Source organism: Aedes albopictus, chromosome 2, assembly GCF_035046485.1.
Source record: "Aedes albopictus strain Foshan chromosome 2, AalbF5, whole genome shotgun sequence".
NCBI lineage: Eukaryota > Metazoa > Arthropoda > Insecta > Diptera > Culicidae > Aedes > Aedes albopictus.
In genome coordinates, this window is record NC_085137.1 from 236,634,475 (window position 1) to 236,662,200 (window position 27,726).

At 38.8% G+C, this 27,726-nt stretch overlaps 1 protein-coding gene across 1 annotated transcript in view; it reads left to right on the plus strand.

Moving 5' to 3' along the window:
* The window catches only part of LOC115262431 (monocarboxylate transporter 10), a gene marked incomplete at its 3' end in the record, with an annotated part of 57,115 nt that extends 34,531 nt beyond the window's left edge, over positions 1–22,584 (plus strand). Inside the window, 1 exon segment of the mRNA XM_062851386.1 lies at positions 21,451–22,584. Within this exon segment, the coding sequence (XP_062707370.1) occupies positions 21,451–22,584 (1,134 nt within the window).
* Positions 22,585–27,726: the final 5,142 nt, after the last annotated feature.

The following is a 27,726-nucleotide window of genomic DNA, read 5'->3' on the forward strand; positions in this document are numbered from 1 at the left end:
CACGGTATCCATAACCTTATTATATTTAATCGTTTAATTTGGGGATGCCGTATAACTATTATTTAACAACTGCGAAAAGGCTGAAAAAGCGCCTTCTCAAGATGTTATTCAGTTAGTGGTTACATAGGAGCCGAGAAAAGAGTTATGACTAGGTGGCATAGAAGCTGATCACACAGCATATGCATGTGGATTAAGTTCGCCAGATTCATTGGTATAGGGCTTGCATAGAAGCAACGAACCAAAAATGTCGTTTAATGAAAAACATTTGACAACTTCCAATTAGCTACCCTTTTCATACTTAACAACTTTTCATTCTCGAACGCCTGAAAATTGGGAAACCCTGTGCAAATTGGGAAACCCTGCCACAAACAATTATGGTGGTTCAACACAGCTAGAAAATTTCCCAACTTTTCATCCCGCACGTTGTACGCTTCCCACAACAAAGTTTACCGACAATGTCTTCTTACGTGTTTTCGATAATGTTTATCTAGTATTTTCATTTTTAAACGAATGCGTTTCAACCAATTTATTTTTAGACCGACGGACGGGCCTCCTTGAAACATGTGGGAAGAAAACGTAAATTTTTGCCCCCGTAGAATTCCTACTTGACTCAGCGCCGGATCCGTCAACGGCGATATGTGTGGGACGCGTTAGTAGAAGTATGTATTGCGGCGCTCATAATAAATCCACATTGGGCGGCGGCGATATGGCCGCTAAGAGATACCCGCGATACAGACGCAATGTCAAAATCGAACAGATACTGTCACCCAGCCAGCAGCATCGCAGCAGCCTTCAGGCCGTTCATATCAAAACAACAGTTGGCACAATGGCAACTCAGGTGGCCAGGAATCGTAATAATATTTATCGCGACATTGTTTCACTATATACGCATACGCATCACCTCATCGGCTTTGTGTTTAATAATTGGGATTCGGGATGTTATTTGGTGATGCTGCAGGAGGATGCGGCGGCATCTTTTCCATTTCCACATAGCGTCTGTATCGCGTGCATCTCCTCGCGGCCATATCGCCGCAGCCTCATGTGGATTTGATATGAGCGCCGCATGCCGAATTTCTGACCTGATGGTGCGCTCATATTTTGACAACTTGATGGAAAAGAAGAAGACAAACGCGTTTCGCGGATTTATCTTGCAAGGCACAATATGATCTTGTTGTTTTAAGGGGAATTAGAGATAGCGTAAGCCGATGAGGCGCCATTTGGACCAGTGGGAGGGTTGATTGGTTCTGTGTCAATCAATCGAACCATTTTGCGCATCGTTCGGACCAGACAGTCGTAGACGCTTCACTGCGAGCATAAATGGAGACGCATGGTGCCTTTTTTTTCCTTTCGCCGCTCTGATGTTCAGTTGAAGCAATTAACCGTAAAGTTGACTTAAATTTAAACCAACTTGTCACCGTCGTCGCCATCGTCGTCAAGAGAATTCCATCGATCGATGAACCACATGGGATAGCGTATGAACTGATAACGTTCCCATCTAGCTCTCTATCTAGGCGGCTGGCGATGATCAGCGTGAGTTTGAACCTTTGGAGTAGGTCAAGTAGCTCATCAATTGGCACTGCAGAGACGCCCCGGAGATAGTGTGAGAATTTTGTGGATGTTTGGTGGAGTGTGAACGAAGTGAGACACACAACTTTTAGGGTCGCTCCTCACTCATTATGTAAACAAAGTCCATTAATATATGATTTATGATATGCACAGATATGCTCGGAAGAGCAGTTACACAGTGATTCACGTTAACAAATGGCAACCACCTGTCATACCTTATAAAAGTTTAATTGCATTGTTGGATGACTTTACCAAATACATCGCAATAAGTTCAAAACATACCCAGGTAACCACTAAGCATTTGAATAAGCCGTGTATCAGCCCGTATTACGCATTTAAACTGCTTGCTGCCCTACATAAGCAGTTCTAATGCATAGCTGCCTTGAGTTAGCATAAGCTGTGCTGCTCAAAAGCTTTCGGCTGTTAATTAGCATTTCAACTGCTTGAAGTGATTTCACTTGGGAGCATACAGAATGCTTTTCAACTGCTCTTTAAATGCTAAGAGCAAAAAGGAGACATGTTACGCATTTGGCAACACATTTTGTCTCTCTCTTACAGAGCCTATGATTCTGTTTACAAATTTGTGCATCTTATTAGTTTCTTCATTTTTCCCTACTCATCCAAAAGCACCAAAGAAAACATTACTGCAGATGGATTGGATTGGGAACTTGTCCATAAAAAATCACCAATTATTTATCATTTCGTCGGAAAATATGGGCCAAATAGGTGGATGCTTTGGTGGATCATAGGATTGTTTGAAAGAGGGAAGAAACAATCTTATTCCACAGATATTTAAAAGAAGGGATCGTAATGCTCTACCACAATGAAATATCTCAATGAAAAGAAGTTTTGGATGTTGAATCTGAAGCTGTTATCGAATCATTCTTTATATTGGCGATTAAATCAACGCACGCCACCGGGACAGCTTTAGCATCGTGGATCAGGAGCAGCAGAATCCGAAGCAGATATGATTAATCAATCTCCGGATCGTAAGTTCAAACCTACATCACTACAAAAATCAGCAAAAAAGTACCACCTAGCACCGGCTGGAATATGGAAGGACGATGAAGCGGGGAAGCAGGCTGAGAGAACGAGAAGCAGACGTCAATCTATTTTTGTTTTTTTTTTTTGCTCGACGAGGCGTTACGCTTCTTTGACATTTCGTCAGGACGTTCCTGAAGGGATAGCACTAAGACAGCCCGTTATTTTGCCAAAACCTGCTGTGAGGTAGCACTATGGGCGCATATACAGCTAATTAGCATTAAACGCCTTGTCGTAAAGGCTACTATAATGCTGAAGGAATGCTATTTTAAATGCTTACTGGTTACTTGGGTACTATCATATGCGATAACAATTGTCCCTCCGGCTCCGCCCTACATATTTGCAATATGGCCTTGAAATAGTACTTTATACAGCTTTATACGATGGTCTGTGTGCATCCTCATGCGACTCCTGGTTGTCTGGGTTGGTTATAGAAACCAACGTTGTTATAGAGACCGAGAACCTTTGCATCTCAACGATTGTCTCAGGAAGTAAATTTTGTTAGTAGGGTAGGCTATTTTATCGAACTATGAGTCGCCCATCCCAAGTAACATTTCAAGTTTTATGAATTGCTTCAAGAGTGCTATAAGCCAATATAAATAAAACCATAGTCAAAGCATTTTCATCTTCAAAACATCTACCACAACCTCTTATAGATTAGAATATGCCTAGTTTGCCCATTCTAGTTAAGGTTATGAAGAGTACATCAATGCCCCCCAAATAAGGTAATAAAGCATTTATGATAGCTTATCTTGTGCCGCTTCATCAAGACGAATGCTGCTTCATCTCAGAATTTCTTTTATCAAAACATAAACATTAATTTAGTTTTGACAGCTGCGTTTCAATAGAACATCGAATGACAACCAATCCAAAAGTCAAACCTAAGCATGACCCTAAAATTTAAAAAAATGGCGGAACTTGTTGATTTTTAGGAAAATCGAAATATTCCACAACAACATTTAAATATATGTACTAGTGTGGGTCATCGGAACCGTTTTCTTAGATCAAAGCTTTTTTGGTTCCGTTTCGGGTCCTGAGTGTCTGTGCAAAATTTGAGCACGGTCGGTTGCGTCTACACTTTGCGCATAGGGTGTTCTAGGGTGTTCTTTGGGTGAAACTTTGTTGAAGACCGCAAAGCGATCCGATGCTTGTGAAAATAGTTATAACCAACGAACCGCTTGCATGTGTAAATATTTTAACATGTAAAGGAATAACAATAGCAACAAAATCATGCTGTTTCGCCAAGCAATGCCAACGCTATAACTTTTTTCATAAGCATCCGATCACTTCGTGGTCTTCGACAAAGTTTTTCAGGACACTCTAGGCTATGTTTTTACTTTATCGGTTACACGGTTTTAGAAAAAATCGAGCTTGTTGTGAGAGAAATGCAAAAAAGTGTGTTTTCCCATGTAAAACCCCATACAAACTTCAAACGCGATGCGCAAAACGTAGACATAACCGATCGTGCCCAAATTTTGCAAAAAATACTGCACCGATGCATATGAAATTTTGTAGGTGAAATGAATACAACTTAAGGTGCTATTAGTCCAAATTTGAAGAATTTCATTGTATATATTGCAGAGTTACAGCTGTTTTTCTGTGTTCCGATTATTGCGGATACAGGCTTGGGCCATCGGAACCGATTTCTCAGATCAAAGCTTTGGTTTCATTTCGGATCCTGAGTATTTGTGCAAAATTTGAGCACGATCGGTTGCATCTACACTTTGCGCATTGCAATTGTAATTTGTATGAGATTTTGTTTAAAAAAAACTTACATTTTCGCATTTTTGTCATAAGTTGAAAAAGTTTGTCTGGTACTTTTCAACCGAAGATGTAAAATAATAGCCAAGGATGTTTTGAAGGACTTTGTCGAAGACCATAAATTTTCTTGGCATCTTCTTGAGTATCATTCCGTTTAACTCTAGATTCCTCTTGTAATTTATCCTATTACACACTCAATCCTGAATTGCCTGTTCAGCACTTTTTTGACGAAAATAGAACAGCAGAACTATTTCGGTAGCTTCGGTATTCGATTTTACTGAGGCTCAGTACACCAACTGTCAAAATCTGGTGCAAAAGGTAAACAATACACGGAGAAACTCAAGTACCTAAATTTGAGTATTTTTAAACTCACTTTTGAGTTCTTTTTTGTCTCCTCTCTCATCCACTCTCTTTGTTGTTGTCAGAGAGCGAAGAGCAAACCAACCCAACTTTGACAGTTCGGTGCGGGAAACCAAAATTAAGTAAACAGCATTGAACTCAAATTTGAGTATTTTGAACTAGCAGGTGGGTGAAAAAAACTTAGCCGGTAGGTACTTTGTCACACGGGATCAAATGAAAAAAAACCTACTTCAACATCGCTTCTACGAACTCAAATGTGGGTTCCCGCACGCAACCCCGAAGTTGGGTGAAATAAACTCATATTTGAGTACTTTGTTTTCTCCGTGTATACAGCAGTTCTATTTTCGTCAAAAAATTACCGAGCACGGTATTCCAAATTAAGGACAAACGTCTTGAAATCCCGCTTCAGCAGTGCATCAGAATTTCAAACACACAAATCTCAAGAAGCAAGTTTCAAACAACAGTGCATTTTACTATTCTGTTCTTACTCACTTGTAATAAGCTTAAAATAAGAAGATCAGGTGCGCTGGTTTTGTTTACGAAGAGATTTGTGCTTTCGAAATCGTGAGTAGGTGCCAAAGTCGGCCATTGTGGCCGCCATTATGGGATTCTAACAAGTCTGTCCTTAAGGTGCCGGCCAGAGTGGACGCGTAACGCGGCGCGACGCGATGTGATGCGAATTTTGACGCGCGACGTGCGAAAAAACAGTGCATGCACAGTAAGGTGGCCCACACTTATATGAAAAACAAAAATTTCGAAAAATGCCAAGTCTTACCTCCTAAATCAGTTGTTTTGGACTCCCAGAAGCTACGTTCAAAATTTGAGCAAAATCGGTTGAGCCTAAGGGGGCGCTCAAAACGCTTGAAGTTTGTATGGGAAAACTTGGCCAAATGTATGCAGAAAATTTAAGTTTTCGAATTTTGCCGCTAGGTGGCGCTGTAAGCGTTCAATAATCAAACCCTTTGGTATTATTGTAGGTGACTATATGCCAGAGAACTTTGTCGAAGACCTCGAAGTGATCCGGCGGCTGTGAAAAAAGTTATACCCTAGGCAAAGTGAGGCAAAGTATTGAGATTTCATTATTGATATTATTCCTTTACATGTATTGGAAAAATAATAATAAAGCTTATCCACACTTTTCCTAGGGTATAACTTTTTTCACAGACGTTAGATCACTTCGCGGTCTTCGACAAAGTTGTTTGGCATATAGACACCTACAATAATACCAAAGGGTTTGATTATTGAACGCTTACAGCGCCACCTAGCGGCAAAATTCGAAAACTTAAATTTTCTGCATACATTTGGCTAAATTTTCCCATACAAACTTCAAGCGTTTTGAGCGCCCCCTTAGGCTCAACCGATCTTGCTCAAATTTTGAACGTAGCTTCTGGGAGTCCAAAACAACTAATTTGGGAGGTAAGACTTGGTATTTTTCAAAATTTTTGTTTTTCATAAGTGTGGGCCACCCTAATGCACAGTTTTTGATGCGATAATCGCGCGGTTCGCGTGTATATTTTTTACAGATTTTTTGTTTTTGTGGATTTTGTCCGTTTTTACCATTGAAGGCACTGATTTTACAAATATGCTTTTCGAAAGTATTCAAATATAAATGCAATTTGGAACCAAATAAATGTAATAATTTCATATTCCAGATATAAGTAAAGTGGAATAAATAATCAAAAATATGCAGTACAAATTGTGCTGCACAATTTAAAATTCTCTTTCATAAATATATTTCGACACGAATGCCACTCTAAATTAAAGTGTCTTTAATAAACTGACTATAATAATAATAAACATATTAAAAGCTTTAATCTGATTTATAAAGATTAACATAGCTCTAAATTCAGAAAAAAATGCTTGATCTACTTTTAGAAAATTATTACAAGGCAACAGGAAACTATTTTGAACATTGCATATAAAACAAACTTATTTTATTAGGTTAAATAGTATTAGAAGTCACTTTTCAATTTAAACACATACTCCAGAGACTCAAATCTGGCGAGCGAAGAAGTAAGTGTTGCTCTCAATCAGAAAACTTACAACAATTAAAAATGTTAGGACTCTGTGCTGTTACTCAACACTTTTTTTTATCTGTATTAACAAGATTTTTAGTCCTAGGCTAGTTCATCTCGGGAACCACGCTTTACTTCCTACTTTGTTCTAAGTGTTACGTCTGTTTCTCTGTGGTTTGGTATTTAATCTATGACAGAAAGAAAACATAACAATACTAAACATGTTATGCAAAACATGTGGGGAAAGAAATCAGACGTTTAAAAGTACAGTAGACGTTTGGTCGGTGCAAACGTTTTAACTTAATGGTTTTCAACTGCAAGTCCGGTAAATGCAACAAATCTGCGATTATCGCACCGCCAGACATCAAAATGGTTCGCCATACACTAAACAAAAACTCCGGCCGTACAGAGTTTACATAGCTGAATGATTTTCCTGCATTATTCTGAATGAAAATTATCCCGTTTTTAAATTCGAATCGACATAGTTAATAAACGGTGTTTTGCTTGCTTTGCGGGTTTGTTGTGATTGATTTTCATCACAAAACTATCTGAAAGCATTTCACTCTGTGTCCCGTACCGAAAATCATTCAATATTGAAAATGTGATGGAAACTAAATTGAAACATTTTGCGCACAGACGCGTTGCATCGCATTCACTGTGGCTATCAAGTCGCGTTGGAAATCGCGTCAAAATCGCGCCGCACCGCGTCGCATCGCGTGACGCGCGTACTCTGGCCGTACCCTAAGTGTGTATGTAACTTTTGAAATGTTCTACGTCGAGTAATTCAAAAGTTATATAATGAGATAAATTACAAAAGAAATATAGAGTTAACCCTCTAATACCCGACCCCGCCTTTAGACGGAGTATAGTTTGAGCATTTTTGTATTTTTTCTAGCCTGGGCAATCAAAACTATTATATTTTTGGCTGATATTCACGACTGTTCTGTATATCTCAAAATGGTTTTCCGTTCCAAATGTAGACTTTATACAGATTTGGACGTCACATTAAAAAGTGATAGAAGCATCCAAAGGAGAAATACTGAAGACCTCTGCTCCCCATTTTCACATAAATCATTAATCCTAAAAGCGTTGTGACAATTTCGTGCCTGACTCGCCGTTGTTCGTCAGCCAGCGAACATGGTGTTGATTATTTAGCCACCGACTGATGCCGGAAAGCTTACTCCGACCGCAATTGCAGCTTAATTACTCCACAATCCCACCAGCATAGGACAGCACCACCGCTGGTTGGTTGGTTGGCTGCCTTCGGGGGTGGTGTCCTGGGTTCAAGCCGAGATCAATTTCTACCGAATCGTGCTGAGCGGTCTATCCCATCATCGATAGATTGATTGCAGTACTAATTGGATGAAACATAATATACATACCTAGCTCTTGGTGTGGCCAACCATGCCCAAGCCATTGACCGCCGGGCGGCCGGTTAGGAGGTGTTGCCTTCGTGGACAACCGAGACTGGCCGTTAATTTTTTGGATTTTTGTTACCAACTGACTTCTTTGGCGATCTGGTCTAGACGGTGAAACCCTTCGTGGTGCGAAGCATGTACTTCTTCAAATGAAACAGTATTGACCAGAAAACGTTATGACATTTGTCCATGCTGCATGATATCTGTTTCGCACTGATACGACATGTGTACGAATATGAATGTGGTTTTATGCTTCATGCGTTTTTTTGCATGTAACCATTCGAGTTTTCTTTTCAAGAGAATTCAATTAAGACTGGAACAGTGCGTGGAATGGCACGGTTAAGCCGGACGGAATAAGTGTAACGTGAAGCCATATATAATGCTGCTTGCTTGACAATGCGTTTACTTGTTGATTTTTTTCTTGATTCCTAATGAAATTTGACATTTTTGTCAATTTTATTAATTTATTGTACATATTTAACACTTCTTCTTTTTTCCTTTCTTGCTGTTGTTTTGGTCTTGTTTCGTACTTTTTTTTACATTTCTTGATTGATTGTTATAAAAGCTCATCTTATTCATTTGAATACTCATCAATAATTTTTTCTTGTCTTGTTAATCGACACAAATGTTACTAAAGTGTTTATGCAAATTACCCCGAACTGTTATGTCTTTCAGCTGTAGGATCAGAGTAGGGTAAAATTGAGGCGAATGTTGGACCAACGACGGGTTAGAGATCAAAATATTATCGAGTCAATGTTGAGTTGAGTCGGGTTAGATGTATTATATGAAATCTAAGGCTTTTTAATCTCAAAGCAGCAGAAAAATATATTGAGTATTATGCTTTATCAGTTGGTGAAATCCTGAAATCCAACATCATAGCCCAGTCTTAATCTATCATATTAAGCTATGCAACTAGTCAAGAGCAGGTTGGACTCGATTATCCGATTATCAACTTCTCACTGGATAATCAAATCATCCGAACAAACGGGCTATATGTATTTTTCCGTTTTCTTCTAGGTTTCTCGTGTTAGGGTAGCTTTACTACTAATGTCCCTTCTGTGATGTCTCCAACCGTTCCATATCACTATGGGGAAAGTGGTGGCCAAAAATCGAAAAATTGACTTGCTTTGAATGACGGTTCTTATATACCATTTGAGAGCCAGATAGTTCAAACCTAGATTCCCAAAATTTCAGCCCTCTGTGATGGAAACTCATTGCGCCACAGATACCAGACTTAGAAAAATAGTGAAAATTGTAGAAAAAATGGATTTTAAACAAATGCAGTTTTCTCAGTGAAAAAACGGTTCAATTTTGGATTTGAATCCACCGATGGAAATGTTATTGTCTGAACTTTAAAATGGGTGTGTTGTTGGGGTTACACGGTTAATTGAAATTGGTTAAAAATGAGTAATTATTGACAAAAACAACATTTTTTGCCTAAGTTGGTCTATATCTAACAAGCAGGGTCGAGCAGTCTCAAGAGACCGCCTCCACAGTTTAGTTTGAGGTCTATAGTATCTGCGGAACGTGAATCCAGCTGCGGATAGCTGCGGATGAGCGTCATTTTGGCCCAAGCCCGAAAAATTGATTTTTTTAATTATTTTTTGTTAACTATGATTATTGATTATACGAGCACATACAAAAAAAAATCGTACAAATTAAACAGTGCTTCAAAGGTGGTACTGTTAATTGTAAAATTAAGTCTTAAAAATGTTACACACTTAATTACTTTTATGTTAAAAATGGGTAAAAACTGATCGAAAATTATCGTTCCATACATAAACTGTATCGACCCATCTGGACTGAAATAATTCCTTTGTTCACGAAAATTTTGTTTATATTTTCATTACATATTTAGCAACAGGGAAAGAAACGCCACATCTTATATATTAATTTTACTAAAAACTACCTACTTGTACTTAAAAGATTAGAATAATATTTTCAATTTATAAGTTCGTTTTCAACCTCAACGCTAGCACGTGAATATAGCACAGTAGTAAATTCAACGCAAACAAATCTGAAAATAATTGTTTGTGGTAAGATGGAACATAGGAGCATCGTGTTACCACAGAGAAACAGACATATCACTTGGGACAAAATGCGATAAAAATCATCATCACGAAAACATAATCGTCCAATGCTAATCGCGTTAAAAAAAAGAAACGATGGGAACTGCGTAGAGTAAGACGTCTGTTTATCTGTGGTGTTATTTTAAATCTAAAAAAATCTCAAATAGTCAATGCAACAAAAGTAATTGACTATATCAAGGCAAAATATAATTTTGATCTTGCTAAAGAAGAACGACTACAGTAGACGTTCGCTCAGTGCAAAAGCTTTAACTGCAAGTCCGCTAAGTACAACAATTTTGCAGTTATCGCACCGCTATCCGTCATAATGAAATGTCAACAGCGATGCGATGTTTTTCTCATGCACTTTTGCTGCAATGTAATGTTTTTCAAATGCATATTGACTGCATTCTGCAGCAACTTACAGTTCTATGACATCTGCCAGTTTTTGCAGTTATCGAATTTCATTCGTTCAGTGAAACGCAAACATGTTGCAGTTATCGAACGCCTACTGTACTTCAAAATATTTTTACAATGCATAGCAAAAGGCTCACGCAAAAAAAGCTTTGAAAAACAAAATAACGATTCGCGCGACGCTTATTCGGAACTTGGAAACGATGTTATGTTTAGCGGTAATGTGGACACTATAGAAATAATGAAATAGACATAACGATTCAAATATGGTGAATTTGATTGGCCATGTTCTCAAAAATCGTGAAAGTGAATCTAAAATGTTCATAATTCCCAAAAAAATATATGGAATGATGTCACCTGAACAGAAAAATAAGTAGATATTGCTTGTGAATTTGATTAAGCTCTGTCTCTTGAAACTTAATTAATAAAATTTGTGATGGAAGTTTATCAATGAAAATGATGTTCTATTTAGCAGTATATTCATTCCTGCAGTATAAAAAATGGAGACAAATCACCAACTTAGTTATTGACAACTCACGGTAGTTTTCCTGAATCAACCTCAGCTGGAGGACTACCAGAGGAAACTTCCGGAGCACTTTTAAAAGGAACTTCTCGAGGATTTTCACAGGGACATCCTGGAGGGGTTTCATAGTGAACTCCTGGAAGATTCCCAGAAGAAACCCTCGAAGGGTTTCCAGAAGGAATTCCTGTAAAAATCCCTGACAAAAAAAATTGGGATACCCAGAAGGAAATTCTGAAGAACACCCTAATTCGACTTTGGAGAGAATCCAGCGGAAACTTTTTAAGGAATTCAAAAACGAATTCATTGATGAATTTCAGAAGAAAGTTTTCGATGAATGTAAGAATGTAACTCCCGATGGAATACCAGAAAAACATGGAATCTCATGAAATAGAATGAGCTCCTGAGGAATTTCAGAAAAAAAAATCAAATAGCAGCCGTTTTGGAGGAATTCCAAGTGATTACATAGAAATATCCCAAGAGATTCTTGTGTAGCAATTATTTGTGGCATTTCCCAAAGGAATTTCTATAGAATTCCCGGAGAAACTCCTGGTAGGATAAAAAGGAGCTACTGCGAAAACCCTCAGAAGGAACTTGAACTCCTTGTAGGAATTCTTGAGAGAAGCCTTTGAAGAGTTTTTGAAGGAATACTTGAAGGAATTGCTACTGCAATCCTGCTGATGGAATGTTCAAAGAAATACTTGGAAAAATTTCCAAGGAAACCCTTGGAGATTTCTGAACGAATTCTTGGAGGAGTTCTTAAAGGAATGCTTGTAGAAATTCCTAATGGAGTTCGTGGAGGAATTCCTTAGAAATTCCTTTGAGGAGCTCCTGAAACAATCCTCAAAGAAGTTCGGCAACTTCTTCGAGGATTACGGGGTGCATTTCTAAAGGAAACTTTGGAGTAAGTCTTGGAAGAATATATGAGATTATTTCAGAACAAACCCTTGGAAGAGTTCCTGAAGTTCCCTGAGGGGAGTATTCAACGGAATCGAAGTTGTCTTTACGACAAGGTGTTTAATGCTAATTAGCCGTATATACGCCTTTAGTGCTCACAGCTGGTTTTGGCAAAATAACGGGCTGTGTAAGGCTACCCCTTCAGGAACGTCGTGACAAAATGTCAAAGAAGCGTAACGCCAGTAACGCCTAGACGAACAAAACAAAACCAAAATAGATTTACGTCTGCTTCTCGGTCTCTCAGCCCGCTTCTCCGCTTCCTCATCCTTCCACACTCCAGGTGGTGATAGGAGGTACTTTTTGCTTGTTTTAGTAGTGATCTAGGTTCAAACTAAGGATCCGAAGATACTGAAATATAATTACTTCTCAATCTGCTGCTACTGCTCCACGATGCCACAGCTGTGCCGATGCCGTGCTTCAGGTCGAACACCCAAAACTTGTTTTCAAAAAGACATTCTTATGTTATTTCAAGGCAGTTATGCATTCGAACTGTATATGTAGGGCAGCAAGCATCTCAAATGCATAATACGGGCTGCATTTTAATTTATTGTAACTAACTTTGTTATAATTATGATATAATACTAACTTCTTTTCATCAAATACTGGGTGTCAGGTTCGTGAGTGCGAACTTCATAAATGGTGAAAACGGAGTTCTGCATAACACAAAATTGTTCTGCTCGTAAAAACGAGCGTTCTGCGACATTTGCGATTGTTAATTTATTATGAGAAGCGCGATTGCAAGAAAACGACAAAAACTAGAAGTTTGATGTCAAAGAACAAATTGTAGTGCGGAACAGGGAACACCTAACCCCACCTTTACCCAACAAAAAAATAACTTTACCATCCACACGCTATGTCTGAACCAGCAGATTATAAAAATTGAATGTACATCGGATTTCTTTCCATAAAACATCAGTATTCAAGCTATATTTTCATTTGCAGATGGTTTTAAAATATTCTATCGGTGAAAATTTTTCCATACATTTTGTATGGGAGAGAAATTGACCGAAAATGAGGATTTCAAGCAAATTTGTATGAAAAACGGTCAAAAAGATGGAAAAATCAAAATTTCCCCGATAGAATATTTTGAAACCTTCTGCAAATGAAAATATAGCTTGAATACGGATGTTTTATGGAAAGAAACCCGATGTACATTCAATTTTCATAATCTGCTGGTTCAGACATAGCGTGCCATTTTCCAAAGATAATTGAAAAAAAAAACAAGCTAAAAGACACTACTTCTGAGATTCTTCACTCCAGAAAACAAAGCAGTTTAACAAAACAAATGGGTTCAAAAATCGTATTTGATATAAAATATTACCATTTTCAGCGCTATAAGATTCAGTCATTTGCTTTCTGTTGTGTAACCATCGAATTGCAGCAGTCAACGCTGAATAAAAAGGAAGCTAGTTAAATATAAACCATACGCTAACCAAATTTGGTTTTCAGAAATCAATCACTTGTCACAGGGGCTGCCTTCACTGCACTCTATTCCAGCTCCAGGAGATTTCCCGGAAGATGTGAGAACTTGAACAAATCGTACAGGAGGCACCACTAACAAAACAGCTGCTACGATATAGTATAATTCGTAATACTGACAAATCCACAAACCAGCAGCGCTTTGAAGGCCGTTATGCGATATCATTACAACTAGAAGCTGTGTTAGAGAAACTGTTGGTATACCAACACGGCTTGTGGGATGTAAACATTATTGTCAAAACAAACTTTTAGCGGAATATATGGCTAGTACACAAATACTTTACAGCTATCCATCTCTGTGCTGTGAAATTTTTTGGGTTGCTTTTATTGCACCTTAATCCAACTCCGGAAGATTTGCCGGAAGATGTGCAAATCGAATAAGAGCCCCAGCCAATAAAACAGCTGCTTTTACACAGTACGTTTTGTAATGTTGCCAAATACACAAAACAGCAGCGCTTGGTTGTATGTGTTTAAAGAACCCTCTTTCAGCTAGAAGCTGTGACGATGAACCTGTTGGCGCAACTACACAACTAATTCAATGTAAACATTATGAAGCCTTGTCTAGAGTAAAACAAAACTTGTTGTTTTCTATGCTATATATATATATAGTAGTGTGGCAACGAGGACATCATCGGGACCAATGGATATGGAGATCAGGAGATCAGGAGTATCTAATGTGTTTCTTATGCCCTTCTGATCTGTACGTTAGGCTTATTGGACGACTGGCATAATGGAGGATAGGTAGGGTATCGCGCCACTTGGGGGCGGTGGCTTCTATATTCGTCTGTTTTCCAATATAACTCAGTCAATTTTGAACCAGTTGACTTGAAATGTTGTACACGGGTAGATACTATACAAATACTATACCAATTGGTTCAAATTTGACTGAGTTATAGCGGAAAACAGACGAAAATAGAAGCCAACGCCCAAGTGGCGCGGTTCCCTATCTAATTTGCCTTTTAATTCAAATGCTGTTTTTTGCTGACCATTATTGGTATTTTCATTAATTTCCTAGATGTGACTATTCTTCTTCTTTTTGGCTCTACGTGCGCATTGGAATTTGGCCTGCTTCTCTTCAACTAAGTGTTTGTTATCATAACATATCATAACGAAATATTGAAGTGCTTGTTGTTATGCTTTTTTCATGTTTTTTTATTGGATGTGATGACGGATGATTACAAAAATAACGGAATCAATCGGTGCGGCCTTACTCGGTTTGTTTTTGTATAGGATGAATTTTGAAGCACAGGATTAGTTACGAGTGACACCACCGTAACCCTATATAGCAGGCCTATCCAGTGGGGCAAATTCCGGCGCATAACCTCTTTAAAGAGAAGAAATTTTCTTCCTGCTGGTGAGCAGGTTTTCAAAAAAGTTCTCTAATTTTCATGTGCAATGAATATTTCAAAAATACCTACCATGAAAGACGTTTGCTTAAGCTATCAGTACACGCTTTATAAAGTGTGCCAATTTTTCCACGCACATGAACCACCACGCCAACATCGATCATTCATAACATTCACAAAACAGTTGAAATTCAAGCAGGTGTTTGGCTATTGGTTTATGTAACAAATTACACACTTGGCAAAGCGCGTATTAGTAGCTTTACTGTGGAAAAAACTTATGGAGACGCATGATAGTATGTAGGGTGACAAAGAGTATCATCGGCAGGTTTGTTCTTTGCGTCATGAGGGGTTTTTGTCGGCCGAATTGCCTGAAACTTGATCATACAATTCATCTTAATTGGGATATATTTGTGGGCAATTTTGAGTTTAATAAGTTTCAAAAGCTCCCCATGACGAAGAGAACAAAACGGCCGAAAATAAGTAAGTTCCCCTATTTGTTCTTCATATAGTCATTTTTGAACAATGAATTCAAACTGGCTAAACTTTTTAATAGGTCCTACTGTATGAGTACCCTTCTTCATCATATGTCCCTATGTTCATCCTACTTCAAAAACAGACGATTTGGACACCTAAGGTTTTCGATCCTATTGTTATCATGCTTGTTCATTCCTAACAAAAAATACAAAAGAAAAAAACTTAAACAAATAGCGCTAACTAGCTTCGCTTTGGAGCAAAGATGCCAGATATACAGATTTTACTGTATTATACAGATTTTTAGAAGTTGATACAGACAGGATACAGAGTACAGAAAAAATACAGATTTCATGATCATGATACAGATTTTTCCTCCACATATTTTTTCCTCATACATTCACGCCAGATGGAAAAAAAGCAATAAAAAATATTGAGAGTACAAACCCGTTTAATTATTCATATTTTTCACATTTGAACGCAATTTTCAATCATTTTTTCGAATTGAATTTAATAAAAAAAATAATATAACGAAACATAAAACGTCCTAGATATGCAATAAGCATACGTTAAGGGAGGGCTTCTTTACGTTTTTATCATGTTGAATTCTAATCTTGTAAAATATAACTTTTCAACCTTCGCCCAAGATTAAGTTTTTCAGCAAGTTTTCAATGATTATGTTGTTATAAGTATGAAAAAATCGAATAAACTATATCTTTGCTGCTTTTTTCATGTGTATTGCTGTTTGCTTGACAATTTGCAAAAGTCGCGAATTTCCAGTGAAATATTAAGTTGTAAGGAAAATTTAAGCTTGAAGTACTAAACATGAAAAATATAAAAAAAAGTTGAAAACTTTTCTAAGCAAAAGATCTGATTTTCTTTATGTTTTTCATTCTTATATGTAGAATGAAAATAATGAGAAAACTTACGAATAATGTTTTCGTTAAAAAATTGAAAATAATGGCAGTTTTTTTAAATAATAATATCAAATCGAACCTGAGAAGAAATGTGTACTGGCCACACCCTTTCAAACAACTGAGTTACTAACTATAAAATTGTGTTAAAGATTAAAAATCGATAGAGCTTTTGGAAACTACAGAGTACAAAACAGCTTGCAAAAATATGATGCATCGAATGTAGCAAAAGGAACACGTCATATGGGATGGAAATTTTTGAGCACTGTCAGCGTTACCTTGCATATAAAAAAAAGAATTGCGAACGCGAATTGAACTCAGGTCCTTTGGGTGTGAATATCACTTCGGCCATCTTAGCTTGTTGAAGCACAGAGAAGGTAAAAGGTAGAGCGGCGCCTAGTATATGTAACACCGGTAATGGGAAGGGTTTTTTTTGAAGAAATTCTTGCAGAGATTTTTTAAGAAATTTCTAGAGGGCATTCTTAAGATATTCCTTGAATGATTTGAATTCTTTTGAATAGATTTCTATGGGTTCCTTTTTATACTCCAGCAAAAAAAAACTTTACATACTTTTTTGGAGATTTGTTCAAAAAATTATTGAAAATTTCTTGTCGACGGATAGCTTCTCTCTACGGATTCTTTGAGAAATTCATTCAGAAATATTTCCAAAGAATTTCTACGGAAATTCCTTAAGAAATATCTGAAGAATTTATTTCTGGGATCTTTGCAAATGTTTTGTAATGCGTTCGACCAAGAATTTCCCGAAATGTTTCTCCAGATATTCCCCAGGAAGTTCTTAAGAAACTTCTTCTAGGATGTAAAAAGAGGAATTCGGGTTAAATACTGTTCCTTTCAATTCCACTAAGAATTTGCATCCCTTGACAGATACGTATTTCGACCTCAACTGTAAGGTCGTCTTCAGTGTCTCGTACTTGACTCGACTGGACTTGACTGTAGTCGGGTCAAGTACGAGATACCGAGGACGACCTTACAGTTGAGGTCGAAATACGTATCTGTCAAAGGATGCAAATTCTTCGTGGAATTAAAAGGAACAGTACATAACCCGATTTCCTTTTTACTTACCACTAACTTTACTTCCTCTAAATTTTTCTTTCAGAATTTCCTGCTTAGATTTCTTCAGAAATTTGTATGTGAAGATATATTTATTTCCAGAGATTTCTTCAAAATTTCAAAATTGAGAAGTTACTTCATGGAGTTTTCCTGAAAAAATAAAAATTCTGAAATTCTTCAAGAAAATTATTTACAAATCCTAAAGGGATTTATTCGGGAACTCTTCCCAGGGCTCTCCAAGATTTTTGTGAGAAATTCATTCAGTGATTCCTGCAGAAACTTCTTCATGTTTTTTTAGAAAAAAATGAAAAAAAATCTTGATAAACTTCTGGAGTAACTAAATTAATGAAAGAATTCTTGAGAAATTTCTGCAGTGATTCCTGGAAAGTCCGTGGAGGATTTTCTGGAGAAATCTCTTGAAAATGCAGACATTGGAGACATTGCAGACAAAGGTGCTTGTGGATTTTTTAAAGAAATCTTTCATTGAATTTCTAATGATTCCCTGGAGGATTTTCTGAAGGGATCTTTGGAAGAACTGCTGGAGGTACCTCTGAAAGATTGATCGAAAAAAAAATCTCGTGCAGTTTACGAAGAGATTTCCTGGAAAAACTCTTAAGAGAACAAATAAAGAAATTTAAAAAAATGGAGAACCCTCTACAAATACTCTTTGAAACATTTCTAGAAAAAATCTTTGAAAAATGCTTATTAGGCCGTTACAAATATTTATTTCACTTTTTGTCCCACCACTCTTAGGCTGGTCGAAGGGGGGAATAAAAATAATAAAGCATTTAATCTGAAAAATAATAAAAACTCATCGAATTTTTTAGCTAGACCCGATATATTGATAAATGTTTTTATCTGCCCCCTCAAAATGAAAATCCTGCCAAAAATTTTTGAAAGGGGGGGGGGGAGACAATAAGTCAAAATTAAATTTGTATCCGCCTTAGTTGAAATTCTGCAGCAATTGGATAAACTCCTGTAGGAACTTTCCAGAAAAATCTTTTGAGAATTTCTAGCGGGATTTCCAAAAAAAAAACTTTGTAGGAATTTCTCCAATAATATTGAAAAAAAAAAGTATATTAAGGCCGCACGGGACGACGTGTATTTTTTCCTATCTTCCCTCTCTTTCTAACAATTTGCCTCGCGATTTTGAAGAAGCAAATATCAATTTCCACTTTACGGCGAACCCAGCATCCAGAAGGTGGCCAAAGCCGGAAGGATACGGTGGGCAGGGCATGTTGCAAGAATGCCGGACAACAACCCTGCAAAGCTGGTGTTTGCAACGGATCCGGTTGGCACAAGAAGGCGTGGAGCGCAGAGAGCACGATGGGCGGACCAGGTGGAGCGTGACTTGGCGAGCATTGGACGCGACCGAGGATGGAGAGCGGCAGCCACAAACCGAGTATTGTGGCGTACTATTGTTGATTATGTCTTGTCTTAATGATGTTGAACAAATAAATGTATGTATCAATTTCCACTGCACTGACGTAGCTGAAACTTTAGTCGATTGTGCACCACAAGTGAGCAAATGAACGATCAAATTTCTAGTCAATAATACGAAGTAGAAGTTGAGATTTGCATCTTACTAGCAACTGAGCAATGGCGGACGATTCAACCACCGTCCCGTCCGGCCTTAAGAAATACAAGCATAACTTATGTAGCTATCCCTGAAGGAATTTTCTCTTTGATCCTTTAAAGAACCCCATGAGGATTTTCGAAAGGAATTTCTGTGGAAACCCGTGAACCAGTTTCAGGATATTTTTTGAAAAACTCTCAGGAAAGTCCTAGGGAAAAATCCTGGAAGAATCCCTGGAGAAATTTTCACAAAAAATCGGCGACGTAAAAGTTCAGAATTATTAAGAATATACATATTTATTTTACTATGCAAAATCATAACGTTCTGCTATTTACACCATTTAGAGAAAACTTACTGCAAATAGAAATGTTCGTGCAATATTCGGGACACAAAAATTTACATGTGCAACAAACAGATTTCATACGGGGTCTGACTGGATTTACGGAAACTTAGTGTTTTTGACTTTCAGTCACAGTTTCAAAATACAGACAAATACAGATTTTCTAAAATCCTGATACAGATTTTTGGAAAAATCATCTGGCATCCCTGCTTTGGAGAGAATGAAAAAGGGAGCGCTATGCTAAGATGGGTTGCATTCCCCTATCTGGGTTCTGTTTATTCGGATGTTGATTACTTGAATCGATTGTTGAAACGTTCATCTAGCCTCTTTTTTGTAGCTACCTTAGAATACATCTTTTATTGACATGCATATTACAAATCCGATGTTCAAGACTGGTTACAAGAGAAAAATGTGTTTTAAAAAAAATAAATGGCAGTAATAATCCATAAATCGTTTTTGTTAAATAATAGTGGAATAAATTACACTAAAAAGTTAAATTGAAGAGCTGGGAAATCAAAATATAAGAGTGTTGGAGTACTTTTCCGTACATCACATGACTTTATCTTTGTTGTTTTAAGTTTCTCTCGAGATATCGTTGTCTCTTCTAGCGATCTTGATCTGCTTTCTCTCATCGTAAAGTGCATTCCAAAGGCATCAGGTCCATAAGCCTTTGTTTTCAATGACTATGACAATGGCTGGGATTTTGCATCACTAAGACCAGCTTTCCAAACTGTCAACCTTATCTTGAGTGGCGAGGAAAACAGCACAAACCCCCTCTGAAGAAGCAATCTTGTTAATATCCTTGAACGATTTCCAAGGTTAGTTTTGCAATTTGATACGCTCGTTTGCACCCTGACACCAAGACGGTAAGTTCAGGTGGTAAACGTTGTTACCAGCCAGGCTGCGTTCACACCTTCTCTCAGCGAGCGTGCCAACCAGACAACGCAACAAAAGTGGCGTCGTAAACAGTTTTAACCTGTTTTCATTATTCCATCAATGCAAATACAAGATATCATTTTAATGACATGCAAATAATTATAATTCCTAATCCAGGTATGCAGTTGGCGGGGATCTATTTGAATATGCACTAAAGCCTAGATGATAGCGGATTATTCACACACTCGAACTCTAACGATGTTTGCCTAATCTATCTCGTTGGGGGCGGCTTTCGGCGACGACGGTTAGTTGTTATTATTGTCCGGTCATGATGGAAGAATGCATGTCTGGTTCTGATAACTGTTACCGGGGTGGATTGCACTGTCGATGTGATGGGGCTTAGGTTTGAAGAATTACTCGAAGAGACTTGAGAGGCGTTGAGATAGCCATCTGCTTATCAACCAAGTGCACTGGAATGATTGGCATATCACTCATTAACCTAATGTGAACGAGAGCAGTAAACAACTTCTTTGTTGGATGGTATTTGATGCACCAAAATAGAACAAAACCCTATGGAATGACAAGATTATCATTCAAGTCTGTAGAACTAAGTGAACACTTCTAACGATTAGATTTTTATTTCAATGAAAAATGATATGTTTATTATACGACTTTTAAGTAAGTCATATGCGTCATACAAGTCACAAAACAGTGTCTTCGCAGGTTCTTGATTGTACAGGAGCTACACATTTTCAAAAAATGATTCATTTCAAATTCAATAGCTTCTTGATAAAGTGCAATACAAGCCATTAACTCCGGTGCGACTTCTGTGAAACATAGTTCACAGTTTCTCTAGTAAAATGTTGCAAAACTAATATATTTACAACTTGATGATACCCATATCATTATTTTATTTACCTAAAACGGCAAAAGTTTGTGAGTGTAATTTTTCACAATAATTTTTATTGAGTAAAAATTAGGCAGAATGTCAAGATATTGGATCCTTACTTGATCAATATAGAGTGCATCAGTTCTACAAAAGCACTGTGTTAGCTCGCAAGGTGAATAATAGGGCCAGAAATTGTACATAGTTGTGGTATACTTTTTTGCATGAAGATCAGTGGCGTTTCTTCACACGTAGCGCATAGCAATTCACTAACTGGTTAAGGACTACTGCAGAAGTCCAGAAGTCGCAATTTAACCTGTTTTACTTTGTAACCGTAACTGAGAATTTTCCATTTTTTCTTATTCATTTTCAGCCCTCGTGGGATCGCTCACCATTGGCACAACTTTCCTGCTATCGCCAGTATCCGGCATCCTGACGGATAAAATCGGTCTCCGGTTAACGACCCTTATCGGTGGGGTTCTAACATGCGGAGGCATGTTCCTGTCGTCGTTCTTCACCCACAATGTTTCCGCCCTGTACTTCACCTACGGTATCATGTTCGGGCTGGGTGCTGCGCTGGCGTACACACCCTCCCTGGCAATCCTGGGACACTACTTTAAGAAATATCTCGGTCTGGTGAACGGAATCGTTACGGCAGGGTCCAGTGTATTCACTGCCATCATGCCGATTCTGCTGAACAAATTGGTGCAGGAAACGGGTCTCGCGACATCGTTCCGTGTTCTATCTGTGATATCTAGCTTTGTGATATTCTGTGCACTTCTGTACAAACCGTTGCAGCCACCGCCACCGCCACCACGTGTGAAACCGGGCAGGTCGAAGTTCAACACTTTGATGCGGTCGTTCATCAATTTCGACAACTGGAAGAAAAAGAAGTACATCATCTGGGCACTTTCAATTCCGATTGCTCTGTTCGGATACTTTGTTCCGTACGTTCACATGGGCAAGTTCGTGTTGGATTCGTTCCCTGGAGAGGGTGAAAATCTTCCGGTTATGTGTATAGGAATTACATCCGGACTGGGTCGCCTTCTTTTTGGATTCATTGCGGATATTCCTCGAGTGAATCGAGTACTACTGCAGCAGATTGCCTTCGTTTTCATCGGAACGATGACAATGTGTCTTCCTGCGACGGGTTCCTTCACCTTGTTGCTGGTGATCGCCTTGGCTATGGGTCTTTTCGACGGATGCTTCATCTCTCTTCTGGGACCGATCGCGTACGACATCTGCGGACCACGGGGTGCAACGCAAGCCATCGGGTTCCTGTTGGGCTTGTGTTCTGTGCCGTTGACCGTTGGGCCACCCGTAGCTGGAATGCTCTACGATCACACTGGATCGTATAAACTGCCTTTGATACTTGCCGGCATTCCACCATTGTTTGGTGCTTCCACCATGTTCCTCATCCGGTGTGTGAAGGATGATACAGCATGTTCGGATGCAGTGATGAAGGATTCGACCCATCAACCACTGGCGCAGACTGCTTGGGATTGCGGTAAGTTGGAGAGCAACATTGCTAGAATGGATTTGTTTTACAAGGCATAATGTTATGGAAGTTTCTTTTTTTCGGAAGACTCACTTAAAATATTGAATGTTTCTCGAATAAAATTTAGAAGCTCGGTTCAAAGTGTTTTACAATTCAGATAAGAATTAACCCAAGAAACTTAAAAGTTTCTTGCATTTTTTGCCATTAAATTCGTGTTTCTCATTAGAGCCATTTGCAGTTCAGAAGAAAATTTCCAGCTTATCATGCGTGGGAAAATAAACGAGAAATCGCATATCAATATGTAATATGTACTGCTTGCAATCGTTTACAAAACTTTACATAGAGGGAGGGGGTCTGAAACGTCCGGTCTGAATGTTTTTAGGATTCTGCGTCCCAAGGAGCACTTATTACAATATAGTGGTGTTGTAAACCTCAGAGGAAGAGCTGTAGTTTTTCGAGGAACTGAAAACGACCGCCGCCGTAATAGGATACAATCGGTGAAGTACTAGAATTGAAGTAATGAGCTGAATTTTTGTATGGTGAAAAGGCTAATTCTCCGTTTCTGCAATGAAATGGATTAAAAAGCGTGGGTATTATGATTCCTTGCTTAATTTGATGATGTTTGAGCAAAACTTTGGGAAACCCTGTTGTTGTTTTCTCCATTTCTTGCAACGTAAACAAAACAGTTACCCAAAGTTTTGCTCAAACATCATCAAATTAAGCAAGGAATCATAATACCCACGCTTTTTTATCCATTTCATTGCAGAAACGATTCTGCGCCTCAAGACAGGGTAGAACAGGGTAGAACAGTGACAGCAGCGCAAAGGCTACCAGTTCGAAATTCGAATTAGAATTAGTGGAATTACAATAGAATACATTTAGGCGCTGTCAGAGTTTCCGATTGCTCATGTGTACATGGTCCACTGCACGAATTTATGCTGGCCTGCTTACTCTCGCACGAAATTTGACGTTTGAGCGGTGCCGACACCTCTCAAACGTCAAATTTCGTGTGAGAGTAAGCAGGCCAGCATAAATTCGTGCAGTGGACCATAAGTGTGACAGCGAGCCTCCCACCAAATTGTCTCCTAGCTCTTCAAAATCGCAGTGTGCTGCGCTGCTAGGAGGCTCACGGAAATCTGGTGGGTGCGAGCGTAGCGCAAAGCTCCCGGGGAGCTCGTCTCATGCGCTGCGTGAGCTGTTGGTATCTAAGGTGAAAAACAACATCTTGGTAACGAAGAACCTCAACATCTTTTTTCCGTACACAACACAAGTGTCTGGTTGGTCTATGCGTTATGACTAGGGACTCTCAATGCAAAGGTCAAGATTTCAAATCTCGTTCGTTTAGGAAGTTTTTGTCGTGAAATTTTCTAATTTAACCTTCATCCAGCCAACGTACATTTTCCACCTTCGGAAAAGCACAAAAATGGTCATAACTTTTTTGTTTTTCGATGGATTTTGATGAAATTTTTACAAAAAACTCTTCAAGTTTATTATGTCGAGAACATGGGTGCGTGGTCCACATGGTTCCGGAGTTATTCCGGATTGTCTTGGGGTACCAAAATTGGCCACATACTTTGCGCAACGTATATCTCAAGATCCCGATGAGGTAGAAGTATAGTGTCTTCGGCGAATTTGTTCAACAGGTTAAGAACTAACTAGCAACGGCGACTTTGGTTCGCGATTCGGCCGCTAGGCGGCGCCAGTGTCAAAAATGTTCAAACCCTCATATCTCAGAAACCTGATAAGATAGAATGATGCTGTCTTCGGCTAAATTATTCAGCAAGCTCAGAACTATCTGATAGTAAAGTCTTTGGTTTGGGATTTATCCGCTAGGTGGCGCACTGTGTCTGAAAAATTTAAACATGTTTATCTCGATACCCTAATGAGGTACAAGCATGCCGTTTTCAGCAAAGTTGTTCAGCAGGCTAAGAACTATCTGGCAATGGCGTCTTTCTATAGGAATTCCTCTGAAAATGTTTCCGGGAATTCTTCCGGATTTTTTTCCAGAATTTCCTCTAAGACCCACATCCGGAACACCTGCGGAGATTCCTTCGGTAATTTGCCCAGGAATTCTTCTGTGAATTTCTCCATGAGTTCTCCAAAAATTCCTCCGGGTTTCCTCAGAGAATTTTCCCAGGAATACTTCCATGAGTTCCTCCGTGAATTACTCCATGAATTGCTCCGGGATTTTCCTCAGGAATTCGTTCAAGAATTTCTCCAGGATGAATTTCTCCGAGATTTTATCTAGGAGTTCCTCGAGGAACATCTCCGGGAATGTCTCCGGGGATTCCCTCGGGAATTTCTTCAGGAAATCCGCCAGGAATTGCTTCGGAAATATCTGTAAGAAATTGTCCGGGAAATCCTCCAGAAATTCTTCCTGGTATTCCTCCGGGAACTCCCCCAGAAATTCCGCCGGGAATTTCTTCAGACGAATTTCTGGTTTTTCTTTCAAAAAAAAAATCCACTGGGAATTTCTCCAGGAAGTCTTCCGTGACTTTTTTATTTCAGAAAACCCTCTGAGAGTTTCTCCAGGAATTCCTCTGGGAATTTCTCTAAGAATTCCTCCTTTGTTTTCTCCAGGAATTTCCGCCGGGAATTCCTACGGGAATGTCTGGAAATTCTCCGTGGAATTTCTCCAGAAATTCCACTAAGAATTTCTTATGGAAACTTCCAAACTTTTTCCTGGAATTCTACTAGGAATTTCTTTACGATTCCCTCCAGGAATTTCTCCGGAAATTCATCTATGATTCCTATCAGCAATTCCTCCGGTGATTCCTTCAGTAATTTCTCCAGGACTTTTACCGGGATTATTTCCAGGATTTTTTCGGGTATTTCTCCAGGAATTCTTCCGGGGATTCCTCCAGGCATTCCCTCAGGGCATTTCTCAAGAGATTCTTCCAGGAATTTCCTTTGAGGAAGGGAGGATTCCCTGTAGAATGTCCAAGAGGAATTGTTGGAATTCCCAGAGGATTTCCTGAGCAAATCCCGAAGATTTCATTTAAAAATTCCCGGAGAAATTCCAGAAGAGTTCCCGGAGGAATTCCTGAAATAATTTTCGGGGGATTTTTTGGAAGATTTCCAGAAGAAATTCCCAAAACAACTCCTGGAGGATTTCCTGGAGATATTCCCGGAGACATTCTCGGAGGAATTCATGGAGAAAATATTGGACAAATTCCCGGAGGTATTCGTAAAGGAATTCCTAGAGGAATTCCGGGAAAAATTCTCGAGGTTTTGCGAGAAAAACAGATCCCGAAAGACTTCCTGAAGAGATTCCTGGAGAAATTACCAGAGGATTTTCTTGAAAAAAAAAGACAGTTCCTTATAAAATTCCCGGATATAGTCCTGGAGAAACTCCTGGAAAAAATCCTGGAGAAATTCCTAGAGAAATGTTTTGAGGAATTCCTACAGAACATCCTGGAAGAATTCCTGAAGAAATTCCCGGAGGAGTTCATGGAGGAATTCCCGGAGGCACTCATGGACGAATTCCTGGGGAAATTGTCAGTGAAATTCCCGGAGAAAATCTTGGAAAAAAGTCCGGTGGAATTTCTGGAAAAATTCCCAGAAGAACTTCCGTAGAAATTGCTGAAGGAATTCCCGAAGGAGTTCCTGATGGGAGTCCTAAATGAAATCCTGGGGAAATTTCCGGAGAAATCCCCGGAGGATTTCCTGGAGGAACTTCTGGAGGATGTTCTAGAAAGAAGAATTCCAGGAAGAATTTCTGAAGGAAGTTCTTGAGGAATTCCCAGTGGAATTCATGGATAAATACCCGGTGGAAAACCCGGAGTACTTGACTTGGTTAAAAGTTTTGTAACTAACAGGTTAACGTTCAATAATAAATTACAAATTAAAATAATTCCCGGAAGAGTTCCTGTAGAATTTCCCGGAGACATACCCGAAAGAAAAAACGGAGTAAAAGAAGCAATATTGAAGGGCGAAAAAATTTGTCTGCCGGGGGTCAAAGACGGTGTTAAAGTATTGCCTCTTACTGTACCACCGTACTCGACCGTCTACTATCCTGCCAAATAGCTCTTAGCTTGCTGAACAACTATGCTGAAAATGGAATATTTCATGTTCATTAGGGTTTTCATACAAATATTTTCCTAATACTAGACGGAATCTATCGAATAATATTAGAACCATCGACACCAGATACGTTTAACTTCCTTTTAACTTTCGGAACAATTTTCTGGACGTTTTCCGATTTTTGAGATAAAATTGTTTGAATGTTTTGATTGCTAGTGTCATCTAGCGTCGCCATTGCGGATTGATCTCAACCTGCCGAACAATTTTACAGAAAACGCCATGCTTTTAGCTTATGACAGTAACGAGATATACGTGTTTAAATATTATATACAAGTTGCCACCTAGCGAATAAATCACGAATCAAAGACTCAACTTTCAGACAGTTTTTAGCTTGCTGAAGAACTTTGATGAAGACGGCATCATTCTATCTTATCAGAATTCTGAGATATAGAAGTTTGAAGATTTTTTACCCTGGCGCCACCTAGCGGACGATTCTCGAACCAAAGACGCCATTGCCAGATAGTTCTTAGCCTGCTGAACAACTTTGCTGAAAACGGCATGCTTGTACCTCGTTAGGGTATCGAGATAAACGTGTTTGAATTTTTCAGACACAGTGCGCCACCTAGCGGATAAATCCCAAACCAAAGACTTTACTATCAGATAGTTCTGAGCTTGCTGAATAATTTAGCCGAAGACAGCATCATTCTATCTTATCAGGTTTCTGAGATATGAGGGTTTGAACATTTTTGACACTGGCGCCGCCTAGCGGCTGAATCGCGAACCAAAGTCGCCGTTGCTAGTTAGTTCTTAACCTGCTGAACAAATTCGCCGAAGACACTATACTTCTACCTCATCGGGATCTTGAGATATACGTTGCGCAAAGTATGTGGCCAATTTTGGTACCCCAAGACAATCCGGAATAACTCCGGAACCATGTGGACCACGCACCCATGTCCCCGGCATAATAAACTAGAAGAGTTTTTCGGGAAGTTGTGAAAATTTCATCAAAACCCATCGAAAAACAAAAAAGTTATGACCATTTTTGTGCTTTTCCGAAGGTGGAAAATGTACGTTGGCTGGATGAAGGTTAATCAGCGCATGAGACAAAGCTCATGAGACACATCTTGA